General features: G+C 35.2%; 1 protein-coding gene across 1 annotated transcript; it reads left to right on the plus strand.

The window, feature by feature from the left end:
- Positions 1-5,891: 5,891 nt before the first annotated feature.
- On the plus strand, positions 5,892-7,724 carry LOC131624360 (uncharacterized). The gene is made up of 3 exons (XM_058895338.1): positions 5,892-6,359; positions 6,410-7,099; positions 7,341-7,724. The coding sequence occupies exons 1-3, from the start codon at positions 5,892-5,894 to the stop codon at positions 7,722-7,724; spliced, it is 1,542 nt and encodes a 513-aa protein (XP_058751321.1).
- The last annotated feature ends 14,051 nt before the right edge of the window (positions 7,725-21,775 follow it).

Consider the following 21,775-nt stretch of genomic DNA (forward strand, 5'->3'; position numbering starts at 1 on the left):
ATAATATGTGACTGACAAGTAAGTATATTATGAAAACGAGTCCTCAACGTTATGTGTACATATATGTATGCTACTATATAGGGTCTTATGTAATATTTATATCTCAATTAATGTCACCCTACTATATTTATTGTTTGAACCTATATCGATCAATCATGTGAGAGAATTACTATCATACTAGTACACTATATTTTAAAAAGGACATTTATTAACCCTTTCAATGTAATTAGTGGGATGTTTGTATTTTTAAAAATAGATTTTATAAAACTGTTTTATAAAATGTTTAAATTTTTATATTCATTTTTTCTATATTGAAATATTATTTTCGATATTATATAATATAAATAAATATTATTGAAGATCAAAATATAATTAAAATTACAAATTTTTAAAAAGTGATATTTTTAAAATAATTTTTATGAAAATTTATTTGAATTAGTTTTGTATTTAAGTGATTTTTTAAAATTTTGTTATCTAAAAAATAAAATATCTTAAATAACATTTTAAAAATAACTATTCAAATTAAATTAAATTTTTATGAAAAATTTCTATGTAAATTTTTTTTATATAAAATTATGTAACAGAAATTATTTTTTAAAAAAGACAAAACAAACTTACCCTAAATCTTGATTCTAAATTGGGGGATGTAATTGATTCTCTTATTTTCGAACTACATAAGAGATCTACAATCAGGAAGGAAAACATAAAACTTGATATAAAGCAATCGAACCGGAAATATACATCGGGTGCCTGAATTTATGTATATTTTTTTTTTGGTACTATAGGTCACACCCCAAGAATACTACAAAGATTTTATATACCAACAATCATGAAATCACTACTGTTTGAATATGTTTTTAAAACTTTAAGTGGTGAAAAATATATGTTTTAAGATTGTAGAAATCACAAATAGTCTGAAGGTGGAGTCAATGGTGGTAATAGTTGTTGGTGATTTTAGTATCATCAATGTATTTTGGTAATAATGTGATTTACTGTAGGGCGATGCAATTATGCGTTAAGCTTGAAACGAGTTAGGGTAGTGCGGAGTGCACGCTTGTAGAGCCGAACGTGCAATTGAATACGAATAATAGAAACGGGGTTCCAAGGGGCGGAGCCTCTGGCGGGGTGCGGGGCAGCGCCCTGCCGGGGTCCAAGGGGCAGCGCCCCTGGCTGGAGGTCAGCGGGCGGGGTGCGGGGCAGCGCCCCGAGCAAAATTTTCGTTTGAATAGTTGCACCCTTTCCCAACGGACATAACAATTCGTTTGAATAGTTGCACCCGTTTCCAACAGACATAACTGTTTTTCCGAAAAGGTGTGTCTGTTTGTTTCTATTATTGGTCTCCTATATAAGGAGTCTTTTGGTCTTGATTTGGCACACGAAATTACATACTTCCTCTCTACATTCTGATCTGCTCTCTATTGTCAGAAACAGATTGTTCTTCAAGAATTATCCCCGCAAAGATTTCGTGAACCCGACAAGAATAGGGTCGAAATACTTTGTTCGGAAAGTAAACAAACACGATTCTTGAAGATATCCAGGGTTATCATACAAATTTCTAACAGCAGTGAGTCTGGATTTGGTGAATGGTTCGATCCATCAGAATTCAGGTCTAATTTTTTGATTTACGTGTATTGAGTTTCAGTATCTTTTGGCTCGTGAATCTCTTCGTAAATGGGTTGAGTTTGAAACTTGCTAGATCCATTGAATTTCAATACTTATAAATATGTATATTTGTCTTTTTTTTTTCTTTACAACCTTTAAAACATTGGAACTAAAGGCACATAGAAGAGTTTGAGAATTTTAGTGAAACAAGGGTAAATTCTTAAGACTGTGTTCATGAAATTTGAGAAATTTTTAGAGATATCCAAGTCGAATTGGAAAATACTTCTAAATGTTAGAATATTTTATAATTAAATATTATTTAATTATTATATTTTAATAATTATTAGGTGAGATATATATTTTAATTATATTAGTTATTTATCAAATTAAGAGCTTTAATTGATTAAGTTAAAAAGGCTATTTAGATTTTATTTAATCATTAATTAATTAATTAATAAGTTGGATATATGCTTAAATATGAGTGGATGTCAGGAAGACCCATTTTAAAATAATGAGAACCCAATTGACCATCACCTTATATAGGCTAAGGTCTCCAATATACCATACAACAAGCAGATTATCTCTTCTCCCCATCTTAACTCTTCTCCCCATCTTAAGAGTATTTAAGACGAAGTATCGGTCAAGAAAGATTCACACGCCAGCAAGAGTTAGTCACTTATTTCTACACTTTTATGTTTCAGGATTCGTTATCACTACATAGAAAGCTTTCTCCTTGGATTCGTCCAGGTATTCCTATAATCCTTAATAATATCTCATAGACTAACATGTCGTAGATCATAAGGTTGTGTGTATGCATGCTCATATATTTGTTTCGCTTCCACCTTAAACTATGATTACTGTTTTTTAATTGTTGTATTAAGCATGCGTTGTATATATTAATTATTAAGTTAATTCTAATAATTGGTATTAGAGAACGTATTCAAGTTTAATTTATTGGATTTGTCCTCTAAACATCAATTTTTTTATCATGAAACCAATATTTGAAATATATGCTTTTCTACAATAGTGATATATGTGCTTTATGAGGCATGAAGTTTTTGTTAGATAACGCTTCGAAATTGAATAGATCCATGGTTGAATCGTGAACGAAACACTTTTTTTATAATATTTCAAGAACTCTCGAATGTCTTAGAGTTTTGATGCAAGAATACCCAGGATCAGTGTTTTAAAAATTGGACCGGTCATCGAACCGGTGAGGGTACTGGGTCACTGGTTTATCGGTCGAACCACTGGGTCACTGGTCGAACCGCACGACCAAACCGGATTAAACCGAATAACTCGGTCGAATTAGACCTGTCATTATATAGGTATAAAACCGGTCGAACCGGATGATTCAGTCTCTAAAAAAATATAACTAGCTTTTAAAATTTTTTAAAATATCATATCATAAATTCACAATTTCATAACTTAAATTCAAATTTTAAACAAAGGTATCACACATAACAAAATAGTAAAAAATTACAAAGTCTAATTGCAAACAAAGTCTAATTACAACATAATCTAAACAAAGTCTAATTGCAACATAATCTAATTGAATAATTTATAACAAAATAACTCCAATGTGTACCAAATTTAATTCAAAATAGCATCATCCTAAAAAGAAAATCAAATAAAATTCAATATGTTTATGATATTTAAGAAAATGTATTAGCAAAGATAACAAATAGACAATAAAGTTTTTAATTTGTCACTAACGAAAAAAACTATGTGCGAATGCTATTTAAGTAATACTCCTTCTGTCCCAAATTATAAGAGAAATTCACTTTTTAGATTCATTGAATATTTAATGTATCTAGTCTATATATAGACCAAATACATTAATTATTCAATGAATCTAAAACTGAAATTTCTCTTATAATTTGGGACGGAGGGAGTACACTACTAAATATATTAAAAAAAAAAGTTAAAAAAAAGTTAAAAAAAAGTTTAAAAGAAATGTTAAAAAAAATGTTTAAAAAAAATTTTAAAAAAAAGTTTAAAAAAAAGTTTAAAAAAAACAATTAAACCGCCGGTTTTCCGGTTTTCCCGGTTTTCAGCGGTTCCCACCGGTTTGATGGCATACCCGATCTGACTATTGAACCAGACCGGTTACCTGATCGGTTCCCGGTTCGACCGGTCCGACCGGCCGGTCCGGTCCGGTTTTTAAAACACTGCCCAGGATAATTCAGCCTTCTCGAGTTTGCACAAGACAGATGAAAATTCGAATGCAGCGAAGATGCCTGAAATTTATTCTAGAGGATATGTGTTTTGTTGTTGTGAATTTCTGCATTCAGAATGAGGTATTTATAGGCCACATTAGTATTGTTTCACAAGGTAGCAACCCGTGGTGAAACAATTCATTTTTCCAAAAGTTACATTGCTTGGCCTACTGCAACATTTACCAAGAGTTGTATATTTTCATTCTGCGACACTTCATGAAGTGTTGCTATTTTTCAAACTCAAAATTCAAAACAAAAGCAACGACCAAAATAAGAGCAAAGGTAACAGGTCTACCGCTAGAGCGGCGCTGGCGTCGCCACATTAACGCCGCAAATAATCCGATTGTTCTGATGCGTCGTGCCTAAGTGCTCAAGTGCAGCCTACAAGCCATCGTTAGCGCCTCTACGCCCTCAGATCTAGTCCCGGAGCCAGAGTCGATGTCGTAGGGACCACCCCCACTTGTCCACGTGGCACTTTATCCTCTTTTGTCCTTTTGTTAAGTTAATGATATTAACTCTTTATAAAGGCTTTGAATGTGAATGAATATTTTTATGTGAGACTATATCTCATATATTTATTAGTATTTACTCACTTTCACTATTTTAGCATTTTGGAACATACTTTGTAATTAATCTTCATAAATTACAATAGTTTTAATGATAATTTTTTAGTTTTTTCTTTCTTACACTTACTATGAAGTTTATGGTTTGTGTATTATGTTGTTTTGAAACGATTTGTATGGATTCAAGTTCTTTCATATCTTTTTCATGAATCCTTTAAAATAATTTGGTTTAAAAAATTTTATTGCAAATTGAACATTATTATTATTTGCGATTTTTTTTTGTCAATTGACTTTGAGGTATTATTGATTATCAATCTAATGACTGAATTTTTTTATAAGTCAATGCTCAACAACTTTTTTAGAATTCTAAAATTATTTGAGATTTTAATTGTTTGGCATTGAATAAAATCTCGTAATAGAAACTTATAATAAACTTTAAAAAAGTATTTGTGAAAATTTAAGTTTTGTTTGGGATGTTACTTAATATATAGTATGATAAATATTTAGAATCACATGTATGATTATGATCGATGGTTGAGAATCATAAAATATATTTTCTTTGAGGATTTTGATTTTCAACACTTAATTTGTGGCTATAGAGAATATATCTAAAAATATATATTTATGTTAATTATTTGGAAAAGATAAATTTTGAATTTAAATGTTATTTTGGTAATTTGATGGTTGATTTTAAGTTTAAAAAAAGTTTTAATTATCAAATTATTTTATTTTGTTTTTTTTTCTTTATCTTTCAATTTGATTCACATAAAATCTGCACTTAAATTTAGATTTTGAGAGATAAGACAAATACAAATTTTTTTAATATATATTTAGTTATTTATATCATTTATGGAAATTTTTTGAATTTGTCTCAAAATTATAAGGTAAAACTAAAGATTTGACTCTTTAAATTTTGGATACTTTGAATTTTATAATTGATTTTGTTGATTCAAAAATAATTTATTTAAAGAATTATTTGGTGTATATACGATTTTGTTTGACATTTTTTTGATATATAAATATTTAATACTTATCTGATTTAAAATTATACATTTAGCTTGATTATGTTATTGAGTTTTATACAATAATATTTTTTTAATCATGCAATTAATATAAATTGTTGAAATACACAAGCCCATTAACAAAACTTACTAAGCCCATTTATCTATGTTTAACTATTTTTCCTTTTTTATCTCCTAAAGTTGTTGTAACGGCTGTATCGTTTTACTATTAATAGCCTAAACCTGTTTCATGTAATGAGTGAAGTAAATAATATAATTTTCAATTTTCTTCATTCTTCTTTCTCTATGCTTCCGCATGCCACATCTTAACATGGTATCAGAAAGATTGCTCTGATCCTTTTTTTCCATCACCGTCTTCCTTCTCTCCCCTTCCACCTACCTTTCATCATCACGTTTTTTCTTTTTCCTTCCCCATTCCTTTCATACACCTTTCTTTTATTTCCTCTGGATCTTGGTCCTTTATTATCTTCCACCCACCCACCTCCATGATTGATTTCGACGACAATTCTCCTTCCCCAAAGAAATCTCCCAAACGTAACAACATGAACAATAACTCCAAGATCCGTTCTTTCCAGCAAGATATGCTAGATCCATACTATATGCATCCTAGTGACAAACCTGGGTTATCGATTGTCACCCCTCCCCTCAACAATACCAATTTTCACTCATGGTCTCGATCTCTGAAATTAGCTTTTATGTCAAAGAACAAATTATGGTTCATTGATGGAACCCTAAATCGCCCTGATATTTCCGATCCCAACCATGTCCTTTGGAACCGCTGCAATAACATGGTCATGACTTGGATAACCAATTCCATTTATAAAGAAATTTATGAAAGCGTTCTTTGGATTGATTCAGCAAAAGAAATTTGGGAAGAACTCCATGAAAGATATCATCAAGGAGATATCTTCCGCATCTCAGACCTTCAAGAGAAATCTATGCACAAAAATAAGGTGATCAATCTATTACTCAGTACTTCACAACCCTAAAAGAATTATGGCAGGAATTTGATAATTTTTGCCCCCTGCCTAGCTGTCAGTGTGACCCTGTTTGTCATTGTCAATTATTACCATCCATCAAAACATATAGGGAAAATGACTATATTATACGTTTTCTAAAAGGTCTCAATGACCAATATGCACATGTTAGATCACAGATTATGCTCATCAGTCCCCTCCCTAGTGATAACAAGGTCTTTTCTATGCAAATTCAACAAGAAAGACAAACCTCTTCCCCTGTTCCAGATGAGAAACTCATTGCTCACATCCAAAACCCTCCCTCCAAAGGACGTTCTACTTATGCTAGCACCAAACCCTCATACAATCCAAAATCAAAAGGCCTTAAAATCTGCACCTACTGTAATAAGCTTGGCCATACCATTGAAGTTTTCTTCAAAAAACATGGCCTCTCATCTTACCTTAAAAAGACCAACATAGCATTAGCAACTTCTGATGAACCCGGCACTGAAGAAGGCACCTCTGGTCCATCTAAAGATTCTTCTAAGAATATTGGCTTTACTGCTGAACAACAAAGAGCTCTCCTTGCCCTGCTTCAGCAAAACAATGCCTTTTCTGCACCCAACATTCAACATCTTCAGTCGCCCTCTGCCTCTCACCCAAGTATATCTCATATTCACAATATTTTTGCTAATGATCAATCTGAATGGCTGCTTAACACTGGTGCCACTAGCCATGTGTGCCATAACAAATCTTTTTTCACCAACATTCACCCCCATTACTCCTATTATAGTTATACACCCTAATGGAGTCACCATAACCACCACTCATTATGGTTTTATCATCTTAAATAAAAAAAATCAACTTCTTGATGTTTTATACATTCATACTTTTTTAACAAACTTCATTTCTATTTCAAAATTATGTGCTTCCTTAAAGTGTATTTTCCTTTTCACTAGCTCTCACTGTCTCATACAGGGCACACATACTCTGATGAAGATTGGTGCAGCTAAAATTCACAATGGTCTCTACACTCTTACCTCACCTTTCATTCCTCTCAATAAAGTCATTTACTCTACTATAAACAATTGTACACTATGGCATAATAGATTAGGTCACACTTTTTATGAGACTATTGTACAAATCAATAAAAACTTTCCTTTATCCAATTTACACAAATCTCATGAACCTTGTGACACTTTTTTTAGTGCTAAACAAAAAAGATTGCCTTTCTATAATAGTGATACTTCTACTCTTCATTGCTTTGATCTTATACATATGGATATATGGGGACCTATTTCCAACCCCTCTATCAATGGACATAAATATTTTCTCACTATTGTGGATGACCACAGTAGGTAATGCTGGCTATTTTTAATAAAAACCAAAGCTGAAACTGTTAGAACAAGATTTGTTCTGATCAATTATCTTAGTTTTGATGATAACAATAATATGAATTTTGCTTAAGATAATATGGTACTCTAATCCAATGCAATTTCCCTTTCAGGAAATATATAAAGAGTATGCATAATTCAGCGCTCAGAAGCTTTGTCTCAAAGGGTTCAGCATGCAACATCAGAACATGGTCTGGCAAGACATCAAAAGATGGTCGAAGCAGAATCAGAACATGGGTCTATGGAAGCATCAGAAGAACAAGAGAACAGAAGCACTGAAGTTCTGATGGTATCACGCTCAGAAGCACTTCAAGGTCAGAAGATCAGAAGATGCTTTGCACCAAGCTGTTTGACTCTGATGATATTCAAACGTTGTATTCACAAACATCAGATCAGAAGAAAGTACAAGTGGCAAGCTACGCTGACTGACAAAAGGAACGTTAAAAGCTACTAAAGGCTACGTCAGTAGACACAGCGTGAACAAGGCTCGAGGTAGTTGACAAAAGCGTATAACATTAAATGCGATGCTGTACGGAACACGCAAAGCATTAAATGCACTCAACGGTCATCTTCTCCAACGCCTATAAATATGAAGTTCTGATGAGAAGCAAGGTTAACGATTTCTGCACCAAAACAACTCATATTAAACTTGCTGAAACGCTGTTCAAATTCAAAGCTCAGAATCTTCATCTTCATCAAAGCTCACTACATTGCTGTTGTAATATATTAGTGAGATTAAGCTTAAACGTTAAGAGAAATATCACAGTTTGTGATTATCGCTTTTAAGAAGCAATTGTAATACTCTTAGAATTGATTACATTAAGTTGTAAGGAACTAGAGTGATCGTGTGGATCAGAATACTCTAGGAAGTCTTAGAGGTTATCTAAGCAGGTTGTAACTAGAGTGATCGTGTGGATCAGTATACTCTAGAAAAGTCTTAGAGGGTATCTAAGCAGTTGTTCCTGGAGTGATCAGTGTGTGATCAGAAGACTCTGGAAGACTTAGTTGCTGACTAAGTGGAGAACCATTATAATCCGTGCGATTAGTGGATTAAATCCTCAGTTGAGGTAAATCATCTCTGCGGGGGTGGACTGGAGTAGTTTAGTTAACAACGAACCAGGATAAAAATAACTGTGCAATTTATTTTTATCTGTCAAGTTTTTAAACCTACACTTATTCAAACCCCCCCCCCCCTTTCTAAGTGTTTTTCTATCCTTCAATTGGCATCAGAGCGCCGGTTCTAAGGTGCAAGCACTTAACCGTGTTTAGAAAAGATTCAGGAAGAGAAAAACGCTTCAGTAAAAGATGGTTGATGAAAGTGAAAAGTCTACACCTGCATCTACATCTGGCTCTGCTGAGCAATACAACGGTAACAATGGTTATACTAGACCGCCGGTATTTGATGGTGAAAACTTTGAATACTGGAAAGATAAACTGGAAAGTTACTTTCTTGGTCTAGATGGTGATCTATGGGATCTTCTGATGGATGGTTACAAACATCCAGTAAATGCCAGAGGCGTAAAGCTGACAAGGCAAGAAATGAATGATGATCAGAAGAAGCTTTTCAGGAATCATCATAAATGCAGAACTGTTTTGCTGAATGCTATCTCTCATGCTGAGTATGAGAAGATATCTAACAGGGAAACGGCCTATGACATATATGAGTCCTTGAAAATGACTCATGAAGGAAATGCTCAAGTCAAGGAGACTAAAGCTCTAGCTTTAATCCAGAAGTATGAAGCCTTCAAGATGGAGGATGATGAAGACATTGAAAAGATGTTTTCAAGATTTCAAACTCTTACTGCTGGATTGAGAGTTCTTGACAAGGGATACACCAAGGCTGATCACGTAAAGAAGATCATCAGAAGCTTACCCAGAAGATGGGGTCCTATGGTGACTGCATTCAAGATTGCAAAGAATCTGAATGAAGTTTCTCTGGAAGAGCTTATCAGTGCCTTGAGAAGCCATGAAATAGAGCTGGACGCAAATGAGCCTCAAAAGAAAGGTAAGTCTATTGCATTAAAATCCAATATCAAGAAATGCACTAACGCTTTTCAGGCTAGAGAAGAAGATCCAGAAGAATCAGAATCTGAAGAAGAAGATGAACTGTCTTTGATCTCCAGAAGGCTAAATCAACTCTGGAAGACCAAGCAAAGGAAGTTCAGAGGCTTCAGAAGTTCAAAGAAATTTGAACGTGGAGAATCTTCTGATGACAGAAGATTTGACAAGAAGAAGGTCATGTGCTATGAATGCAATGAGCCTGGACACTTCAAGAATGAATGTCCAAATCTTCAGAAGGAAAATCCCAAGAAGAAGTTTCATAAGAAGAAAGGTCTTATGGCAACCTGGGATGAGTCAGAAGATGATTCAGACTCTGAAGATGAGCAGGCTAACTGTGCGCTGATGGCGACAGAAGATGACGGATCAGAATCTACATCAGAATCAGATTCTGAAGAGGTATTTTCTGAACTTACTAGAGATGAGTTAGTTTCCGGTCTAACTGAACTTCTGGAACTCAAGTCTCAGATTAGTCTCAAATACAAAAAGCTGAAAAAGCTATTTGAATTTGAAACAAAGAAGCTTGAGTTGGAGAATTCTGAATTAAAAGAAAAACTTTTAAAATTATCCAATAATGTTGGATCTCCTTCTGATTCAGAAAAATCCACTCCTAGTCTAAACCATATTCTGAAAGAATATGATTTAAGTTTCAGGAAGTTCTTATCTAGAAGTATTGGCAGAAGTCAGCTAGCTTCTATGATATATGCTGTGTCTGGAAACAAAAGAGTCGGCATTGGTTTTGAGGGTGAAACCCCATACAAACTTGAACCTGTTGATGAAATGAAATTCACATACAAGCCATTGTATGATCAGTTCAAGTATGGCCACTCCCATGATATTAGGCACACTTCACATGCTCAAAGTTTTCACATAACACACACCAAAAAGCATGTGACACAACCTAGGAAATATCATGAAACTCACATTAAAAATTATCATGCTGTTCCTCCTATTGCTTACAATGTTAAACCCAAGTTCAATCAAAACTTGAGAAAATCTAACAAGAAAGGACCCAAGAAAATGTGGGTACCAAAGAAAAAGACTATTTCTTTTGCAGATTCTCTTGGCGACAAAGAAGATAAAAATCAACATGTCATGTCACCTGGACTCAAGTTGGTCTCAACACTTGAAGGGAAGAAGGATTGTCTTCCAAGTTCTGGTACTTAAATTTGTTGAAGAATCTATGTTCGTAGGAGATCAGAAAAGAAAGTTTATTAGTCTTGGAATCATTTGTTTTGTTTGTTTCTAGCATTGATGTTTCGTTCTTGAGTATTCTGAATGCTCTAAATGCTACAGAATATACAATATTGAAACATTGATTGTGGACGAATCAATAAATATCTGGTTTGATGATAAACTTGTTTCTAATGAAACAAAGCAGCTTAAGAATTTCTGCAGATACAAATTTGTCGTATCAGAAGCTGCAGAACAAAGGAGTGAATCTCCAGAAGTTGGCAGTCTCAGAAGCAATAGATCAGAAGATCAAGTTGCTGCATCTTTAGAGAATCTGAGAATTTCTGAAGAACCAACTAACAGAAGATCACTTAGACTTGCATCAGCTTATCCAGAAGATGTGATTCTTGGGAAGAAACATGATCCTATCAGAACCAGATCATTTCTTAAGAATGACTATCAGAAGCAGTGATCAGAATCAAAAGGCGTAAAGCCTATTCATATTTTACAGCTGTCATCCATTATCTGATGGTGAACACGTGTCTATGCGGTTAGTACGAAGCGTGCAGTTGAAAAGACGCCTACCTAGGTAACTGTATTTAATCATTTCATTTACCATGCTATCTCTCCTAATGTCATTTCTCATTTAATGCAAAATGATTTAAATTTTTTTTTCAAATCTTTTAAATAGCCCGCTTCAACTTCATTCTTTTCTCCGTTTCTCTATTTTGTCGTACATTCTTTTTCGCTGCATCTGTTTCTTTCTTTTTCAAACCCTAGTCCTTGATCTAATCTTACGACATAATCATCATGGACTCTTCCTCTTGTTCTTCTTCCTCAAAAGAAAGACTTACTTCTCCACAAATCCTTCTGCGAAATTATGAATATGCTCCTTTGAAAACTTGCTTGATACCCACGAAGGACTTGGAGGTTTTATGTGAAACTGATGTGGACTTAAACAATCTTAAAGCGAATGGCTTTAAGTGTGATGCAAGAATCCTTGAGCAAGGATGGTCCAAGTACCTAAATAGATTGGTTGGTCCAATTTATCTTGATCTTGTGAAGGACTTCTGGGTACATGCAACGGTTACCCCAACGGCCATCATTTCATTCGTGCTAGGGCATGAAGTGGTTATCTCTGAGAAACTGATCAGAAAGCTATACAATCTGAATGATGAAGAAGGTTGGTCTGGTTTTCGACATACATCTGTTGATTGGTCGATAGTTGAAAAACAAATCTCTCAGACTTCTGGGATTGACTCGAATAACACAGGCACCTTGAAGCCATTTTATAGAGTATGGGCTGAGATTATTCTGGGTTCTCTTCACCACAGAAAAAGGATGCTCTCCTCTTCTTACATCAGTCCAGATCACAAGCACACTCTTTTCTGCATTGGCAAAAAGACTGAGATCAACATTTCTCACATTCTGTTTGAGAATCTAAAGACTTCAATCCTTGAGTCAAGAGAAGAGGAAAGGGCGAAGTACCCTCATCTTTCAAGAACGACTATTCCGTTTGGAAGAATGATTTCAGACATTCTTACTGAAAGCAAAGTGCTGGACTCCATCAGAAAACTCAATGCATCCCATTTGCTTGGAGTAGTTCAAGGTCCCATTTTTAATGGTGTGGATTTGTTCAGATTAGAACTCATTCAAAATGTACCTTCTGTGTGCCCAAGCTTTCCTGACATTCTCTCAAGAAGAGTTGCTGTTGAAGGTTTTGCCTCCTTGTTTCAAAAAGAACTGCATCAGGTTGTCAAGTCTTACCTGGAAGATTGTGTTAGGAAGCAATCAGATATTGATCCTGCTTGGATCCGTGGCAGAGTACTTCCGTCCAAGGCTGATCTTCTGAAGAAGGATCAGAAGGAACTAAAGGCTAGGCTAAAAAGAAAAGCCCAAGAAGATGAGGCTGAGAAAGCCAAGAAGTTGAGGGTCACCTATGATCCTGACAAGGTGGACTCTGAAGAACGAAGAGATAAAAGGATCAGAGATTCCTTTCGCAGAACCAGATCTTCTTCTTCTTCTGTACAAATCTCCAGAAAGGTTTTTACTCCACCTCCTTCTGTCCCTAAACCATCTTTCCAATCACCTCCATCTGAACCAAAAATAAACTTCACCTTACCAAATCTTTCTCCATCAACCTCCTCCTCTCCCATTCTAAACCCCACACCTCTAAGTATTCTTCCCCCAACTCCTTCTGATAAATCCTTCTCACCAATTCCCTTTACAAACACTCCATCCTCGTCTCAATCTATCATTTCTGATATTCCATCCTCGTCAATCATTCTCTCAGATATCCCTTCTTCCTCATCCACCGCACCTCCACCTTCTATATCCCATCCCTTACCTACCAGAAAATCCAAACCTTACTGTCTTCTCTATCCTGACTACAAATTCACCTTCAATCCGCCTGAACCTGAACCCTATACCTACCTGGAACTTTTCAGACATGAGGTGATTAGCAGTCTAGACCTTCTGAAGGATGCATTTCTAAATGGTCTGGATGATGTTTCTACAAGAAATCTCTGGAGAAGATTTCGCAAGGATTTTCAAGTAGAAGCAATGGGAGTACAGAAAAGACTAGTGGCTGCTGCCCCTGGTTACCCTGGTTATCTTCTGGAAGATGATAATGGTATTTACTACCATCCTCTCAGAAATTGTGTTGCTGCTGAAGAGAAGCCCTTTTTGGATGAGATGGAACAATTAAGATTGACTGCTGAAATGGAAGCAAATCCATGCAGGGATATTGTTATCTTTATTCCTGATTATCCTGTTCTGCTCGGAGATTTCAAGACTCTCTTTGACTATCTGAGGGAAAACCCGTCTGAGAAAGACCCAAGCTTGGTCATTCCAGAAGTTGTTGACCCACCAGAAGTTGAAGGTCCTTCTGCTCCCAGGAATCTAGCTGCCATTCTTCAGGCACTTGAGAATGGAGACTCGGAAATTCCTGCTGCAGAATATGGAGATGCCTCTATACAAGAAGCAGATGCTGAAGATCATGTTGCTGAATCAGATCCTGTTGAGGAAATCCCTGCAAATGATCTATCCATGGAAGCTACAGATCAAGTTGCTATTCCTGTGGTTGAAAGCGGTGAAGCTTCTTCTGATGAATCTTCTCGTCTTGCAAGGACTCTGGAAGAAATTCAGAGGAGACAGGATGAGCAAAGCTTACTCAATGATGAGTATAGAGCTTTCATGGTGAGGCAAGAAAGTCACAACAATGAGGTTCAAGAGATGCTGGCCAAGATCTTGTCAAGGCTAGGGCCATCTTAGATTGAGTCTGTGTTGTTTCTTTCTTTTCGTTGCATCTGTCTTTGTGCATCTGATCTTAATTATCTTCATGCACTTCTGTACCTGCTGTTTGAACTTCAATGAAATCATCTTCTTCCTCCGTGTGTTTCGTTTTGTTTGTCTCTGAATCTTTTTTGCTTTTTGATGATATGACAAAAAGGGGGAGAAATATGTGATAAATGATTTGATTTAATCAGCTGCATTTACTAACAAGAACTGCAAGTTCTATATGGTTTAAGTGTTTTGCAGGTATAAAGAAGTGAAGAAAATCTTCAAAGCAAACACAAGAAGCAAAACCATAAGAAGTGTTAATCAGTTGCATTTACTAACAAGAACTGCAAGTTCTATATGGTTTAAGTGTTTTGCAGGTATAAAGAAGTGAAGAAAATCTTCAAAGCAAACACAAGAAGCAAAACCATAAGAAGTGTTATTCTGTAAAAAGAATAAGCTCATGGAAACTGAAGCAAGCTGAGTGCTATCAAGCTTCAGAAATCAGAAGCACTGAAAATAGAATTTAATCCATATCTGTCTATTTGCTTTGACAAAATTCTATTTGCTCTGATACATTATTTTAGTCTATATGGCTCTGATACATATCATGTGTTCGAATATATATTTTATGTTCTAACTCGTTCATGCTGACTTTTGTCGTTTAGTTTTTGTTCTGTAACATTTCAGGATGTAGAGATGCTCTAATGATGCTCTGGTACATTCAACAATGTTCTGATACAAATCTAGCATGAAGTGATGTTGGTAGAAATTCAAAGCTCTGAAGCTATCCGAGGGAAGCAGAAATTCAAAGCTGTGAATGTTCTAAAGATCCAGAAAACTCAAGTTCTGAAGCTGTCCTAGATGGAAGCAGAAATCAGAAGCTGTGAATGTTCTGAAGATCAAAGAAATTCAAGTTCTGAAGCTGTCCTGAATGGAAGCAGAAATCGGAAGCTGTGAATGTTCAGAAGATCAAAGAAATTCAAGTTCTGAAGCTGTCCTAGATGGAAGCAGGAATCAGAAGCTGTGAGTGTTCTAGGGATCTAAAGAAATTCTAGTTCTGAAGCTGTCCAATGGAAGCAGAAGTCAGAAGCTATGAATTCTCTAAAGACAGAAGCTTATATGATCGTCTCTACCGAAATAATCAGGGAAGTCTTTTATTAAAGTTCTTCGAGTATTTATTTCAGGGGGAGATTATTTATCTCAGGGGGAGATTGTTAATCTCAGGGGGAGACATATTCATATGCTTATGCTATAGCTGTGTAATTTGTCTTTTGCCGTCTGTTCTTTCTGATCGCAAATTCATATCATTTATATATGTTTTTGTCATCATCAAAAAGGGGGAGATTGTTAGAACAAGATTTGTTCTGATCAATTATCTTAGTTTTGATGATAACAATAATATGAATTTTGCTTAAGATAATATGGTACTCTAATCCAATGCAATTTCCCTTTCAGGAAATATATAAAGAGTATGCATAATTCAGCGCTCAGAAGCTTTGTCTCAAAGGGTTCAGCATGCAACATCAGAACATGGTCTGGCAAGACATCAGAAGATGGTCGAAGCAGAATCAGAACATGGGTCTATGGAAGCATCAGAAGAACAAGAGAACAGAAGCACTGAAGTTCTGATGGTATCACGCTCAGAAGCACTTCAAGGTCAGAAGATCAGAAGATGCTTTGCACCAAGCTGTTTGACTCTGATGATATTCAAACGTTGTATTCACAAACATCAGATCAGAAGAAAGTACAAGTGGCAAGCTACGCTGACTGACAAAAGGAACGTTAAAAGCTACTAAAGGCTACGTTAGTAGACACAGCGTGAACAAGGCTCGAGGTAGTTGACAAAAGCGTATAACATTAAATGCGATGCTGTACGGAACACGCAAAGCATTAAATGCACTCAACGGTCATCTTCTCCAACGCCTATAAATATGAAGTTCTGATGAGAAGCAAGGTTAACGATTTCTGCACCAAAACAACTCATATTAAACTTGCTGAAACGCTGTTCAAATTCAAAGCTCAGAATCTTCATCTTCATCAAAGCTCACTACATTGCTGTTGTAATATATTAGTGAGATTAAGCTTAAACTTTAAGAGAAATATCACAGTTTGTGATTATCGCTTTTAAGAAGCAATTGTAATACTCTTAGAATTGATTACATTAAGTTGTAAGGAACTAGAGTGATCGTGTGGATCAGAATACTCTAGGAAGTCTTAGAGGTTATCTAAGCAGGTTGTAACTAGAGTGATCGTGTGGATCAGTATACTCTAGAAAAGTCTTAGAGGGTATCTAAGCAGTTGTTCCTGGAGTGATCAGTGTGTGATCAGAAGACTCTGGAAGACTTAGTTGCTGACTAAGTGGAGAACCATTGTAATCCGTGCGATTAGTGGATTAAATCCTCAGTTGAGGTAAATCATCTCTGCGGGGGTGGACTGGAGTAGTTTAGTTAACAACGAACCAGGATAAAAATAACTGTGCAATTTATTTTTATCTGTCAAGTTTTTAAACCTACACTTATTCAAACCCCCCCCCCCCCTTTCTAAGTGTTTTTCTATCCTTCAGAAACATCTAGTTTAATAAAAAAAATTGTAAAATTTATTCACACTCAATTTCAGCTAACTGTTAAAATTATTCGCTCTGATAATGGAGTAGAGTTTATGTTAAAATATTTTTACAGTTCTTAAGGTGTTCAACACCAAACATCTTGTATGTATACACCACCACAAAATAGTCTTGTTGAATGCAAACACCAACACTTACTTGGTGTCACTAGAGCACTTCTTTTTCAATCTAACATGCCAAAAAAAATCTGGTCTTATGCTTTGTCTTATGTAGTTCACATTATCAACAGGTTACCATCTAAGTTACTTGGCAACAAATGTCCTTTTACTTTACTTAACAATGCTATACCTAATTATTTTGCTATCAAGACTTTTGGTTGTTTAGTGTATGATTGCAGTTTATAGGTACATATAACTAAATTAGACTCCAGGTCTAACAAATGCATCCTCTTGGGAATCAACCTAGTTGTCAAAGGTTACATCTTATATGACATAAAGACTAGACACATTTTTCTTTCCAGAGACACTATATTCTATGAACACATCTTTTCATGCAAATCACCTATTCATGTACCATACCAATCAACTCAACCACTCCATCACCCTTTCATAGATGATCCTTTTGATTACTCCCCTCAACACATTCCCTCATCTACACCATCCCCAGATTCTGCTTCTCCTCCCATCAACATTACATCACCACCTACATCCACTCCTACATCCACTTCTCCCATACAAACCCAGACTTCCCCCACATCTCCTACTTCCCAACCTAACTTATCTCTTGACATCAGCCCTGATCCTCCCCCATCCACCACCAGAAAAACCACTAGACAACACAAACCACCTTATTACCTCAAGGACTATCATTGCTCCCTTCTCTAAGGTACTCGCCACTCATCTCCCTCCTATATCCCAGGTGATACCCCTTATCCTTTGGCTTCCTATCTTTCCTATGATAAATCATCTATTGCACATAAAATATTCACCTTAAATATATCTACTGCCACTAAGCCCACCTCCTACAAAGCAGCCATGACTAATCCTTCTTGGAAACAAGCCATATAAAATGAACTTCAATCCCTTCATAATACCCACACTATAAATTTATGTTTTATTGTGAATTTGTTCTCACACTAAGGATTGCCAAGAAATTTTTATTAGTAAACGACATCTTAAATTAATACGACCTACATTTATGGGTAGTACCTTGTAAATATAAGACTCTTTTCATTGAATTTATTAAAATGTCTAGTAATTTTGGTTGAGTTGATTGATACAACAAGTTGTAAAAGTAACATCTGTTGTATAAATTTGATTCAATCAGAGTCACAAAAGATATATTATGTAATTGTTTATGCAAATTATTATGGTCGGCCAAAAGAAATACACAGTTTGGTCAAACAATTTCATACTTGTGATGGTAAATATGTAGTATTTATCCATGTGGACAATGATTGATGACAAATACGTCTATTATCTGGCCGAACTTATTACTAGTGTTTGATCATTGTGTGAGAATACCGCTTACAGTTAATTTTCTCAATCAAAGATTGAGAGTTAATGGTGTGTTTAGTATCTTGTTTGAGTCTTTTAATTTATAAGTAAAGATGCATGTCTTATAATAATTAGTGACATATCAGTAATGATGTTATATGAGTGTAAATCTTTCAAGTGTTTATTTGATTGCACTCACATATAAGATAAATTTGTTGCGATTGTATGAATTTATTATTATAAATATTTATTGTCGGTGTTTGATCATTGAAAATAAATACTACTAGCAATTGATTATATTGCCTAAAAACTTACTATGTTTGGATATTGTAAAATGAACGGAGTAAAATTGAGTGGAGTGGAATGGCGCGGAACTGAGCGGAATGGAATAAAGATATTGTTCCATTTTTTGTCATTCCGCCCAAATTTGAGGGTACAAAAAAAAATGGAAAGTGATGGAATGCATTACATCCGGTTCCGTTGCATTTCATCCGTTTTTAATCAATTCGGTTCCGTTGTTAAGAAATGTGGTTGGGCCTAACTCATTCCTACAAAACCGGCTTGTAGGGTGAGGATTGCCCCCACTTATAAGGACATGTTCAAGCCATATATTGTCCGATGTGGGACTCTTAACACACCCCCTCACGCCCAGGACTAGACAACTGGAGCGTGGAAATAAATGGTGGGTGGCCCGATAGCGGAAACCATAGAATGTGACCCACCGGATCTTATACGAGGCTCTTGATACCATTTTAAGAAATGTGGTTAGGCCTAACTCAACCCTACGAAAGCGGCTTGTAGGGTGAGGATTGCCCCCACTTATAAGGACATGTTCAGGTCATATATTGTCCAATGTGGGACTCTTAACACACTCACTCACGCCCAGGACTAGACAACTGGAGCGTGGAAATAAATGGCGGGTGGCCCGATAGAGGAAACCATAGAAGGTGGCCCACCAGATCTTAAATCAGGCTCTGATACCATGTTAAGAAATGTGGTTGGGTCTAACTCAACCCTACAAAACCAGCTTGTAGGGTGAGGATTGTCCACACTTATAAGGACATGTTCAAGCCATATATTATCCGATGCGAGACTCTTAACACACCCCCTCACGCTCAGGACTAGACAATTAGAGCGTGGAAGTAAATGGTGGGTGGCCCGATAGCGAAAACTATAGAAGGTGACCCATTGGATCTTAAACGAGCCTTTTGATACCATGTTAAGAAATGTTGTTGGGTCTAACTCAACCCTACAAAGCTGGCTTATAGGGTAAGGATTGCCCCCACTTATAAAGACATGTTCAAGTCATATATTATCTGATGCAGCCCCGGCCCTGTGCCTGTGCAACCAGTGCCACAGCACAGGGCCTCACATGTATATGGGCCCCCAATTTAAATACTCCACCAGCCTAAATAAAATACTTCCCTTCCTAATTCCATCAGCCAATGCAAGTAAAAGATATAATATAGTATGAAATCTTTATAATATATTTGTGGCAATATTATCTCATTAGCCTAAATAAAATAATGCACTTGAATTATTGACTATTGTTTTAAGACAATTCATCATTTCAAAATACTTGCAATTCATTATTTATTTCAATTGTTTCATTATTTAAGGCTTCGCAGTTCGCACACATTCTAAAACTATTCCAATTCACCTCTGCATTATTTTATCCTAGCGTTTAATATATATTTAATTTATTTAAGTGTGTAAATCATTATTTTTAATGAAAGATTATATATTATTATTTTATACATTGTATCAATTCAGCTTATTTATTTTTTAGTTAAATTATTGTAATTAAATAATAATAAATTAAATTGTTAAAGGTGAATAAGTGAGATGCGACGAGTTATTAAATTGTTAAAAAATTATTTTTAAAGATCAATAAGCAAGTTGCCGCGAGTTTGAACTCACATCCTATATCCGATAGACTTAATATTCTATTATATCATTTACTAATAAATGTTTTAAATATAATATTTAAACAAAAATTTTAGTGTATATGTTATATTTTATTTTAATAGTTAGAAGCCGATTGTAAAAGTTAGAACAGGGCCTCCAATTTGTTTGGGCCGGCCCTGATCTGATGTAGGACTCTTAACAAACTATATAGTAATTTTAATTTCCACAAGAACACTAAATCAAGCATGGAAAATATGAGTCTCTACTCGCAACATATGCTCACTTTGGGATCCACCATGACAAAATGTTACTTCTTCCCCTATGGCCCATGGGACTTCAAATTTAAGTAAAGACGTACGAGTAAGTAGTTTTTTAATATAGAGGCGATATAAGTCAACTAAATCATGCAACTTATTTTACTATATATGAAATTATGTTGCTTTATATTATATTGAGTTGACATGAATCCACTAAAAATCTTTCACGTAAGTGCATACAAATGATAGCCAACAAACATAAAATGGACATGAGATATTGGTCATAAGCTACACTACGCAATATTATGATGGCTCCATTGTGTTTGTGTTGGGTAAATAAAATATATGTCCCCATTGTCATGTCACTAACTATCTATTGAGTGTGTTTTTCTAGTTTAATGTTTAAATCCAATGTGTTATAAATATGCTAGTTCTACTTTCTTTTTTTTTAAGGACACTTAAAAGTGGAATAGCTCATGAATTTGAATGGTGTGACTCGTTTTGAGATTAATTTACTGACCTCGATGTTTCAAAATTCTAAAATATAGTTGAAATATTAATTTTATTATGACCTCTTTTTAATATGATAAGTTGATTTCCCTTTCTGTTTTTGTGGAATCTGCATTTTAGATAGACTTTATATTACAAGATTATGTAGCCACTTACAAACACGGTTATAAGCAAATATTGTAGGGCAGAGGGAATGCGTATCACATAATAGAGATGACATTTTAATTACTTTGAAATTTAGGAGTGGATTTAGGGCAAGTTTGTTTTATCTTGAAAATTTTAGATGTTGTTGTACGACCCCCATCTGTGAACATGGTACATGATGCACTTAGCTTTCGAGTGACCGGCTTCATTTTTACTAGGAAGTTTGCAAACACTTGAGCTTTCAACTTCTTCCTTGGTTTGAAGGAGATGTTAAATTCTAAGATCTCAACTGACCGTTTTGTCATCCACTGTTTGTGGAGAACCGACTTAAGGGGTAAGTCGGTTCGGATGACTATAGTATGTGTTAAGAAGTAACATCGTAAATCTTTTGAGGTCGTTAGTAATGTTGGTGCAATCTTCTTTATCTTATGGTAGCGCGCCTCCGGTCCGTCTAGCACTTTAGATACAAAATAAATCGGGTTTTGAATATATTATGATTCTTGGATAAGGACTATAGTTAATGTCCAATCATGAAGGTGGTTTTGTCCATGTTTGCCTTGTGCATAAGTATTTGGTTATATCTAGAGTAAGCATCCATGAATGAGAATAATTTGTAGCCAACAGGATT

Source organism: Vicia villosa, linkage group LG1, assembly GCF_029867415.1.
Source record: "Vicia villosa cultivar HV-30 ecotype Madison, WI linkage group LG1, Vvil1.0, whole genome shotgun sequence".
NCBI classification, from domain to species: Eukaryota; Viridiplantae; Streptophyta; class Magnoliopsida; order Fabales; family Fabaceae; genus Vicia; species Vicia villosa.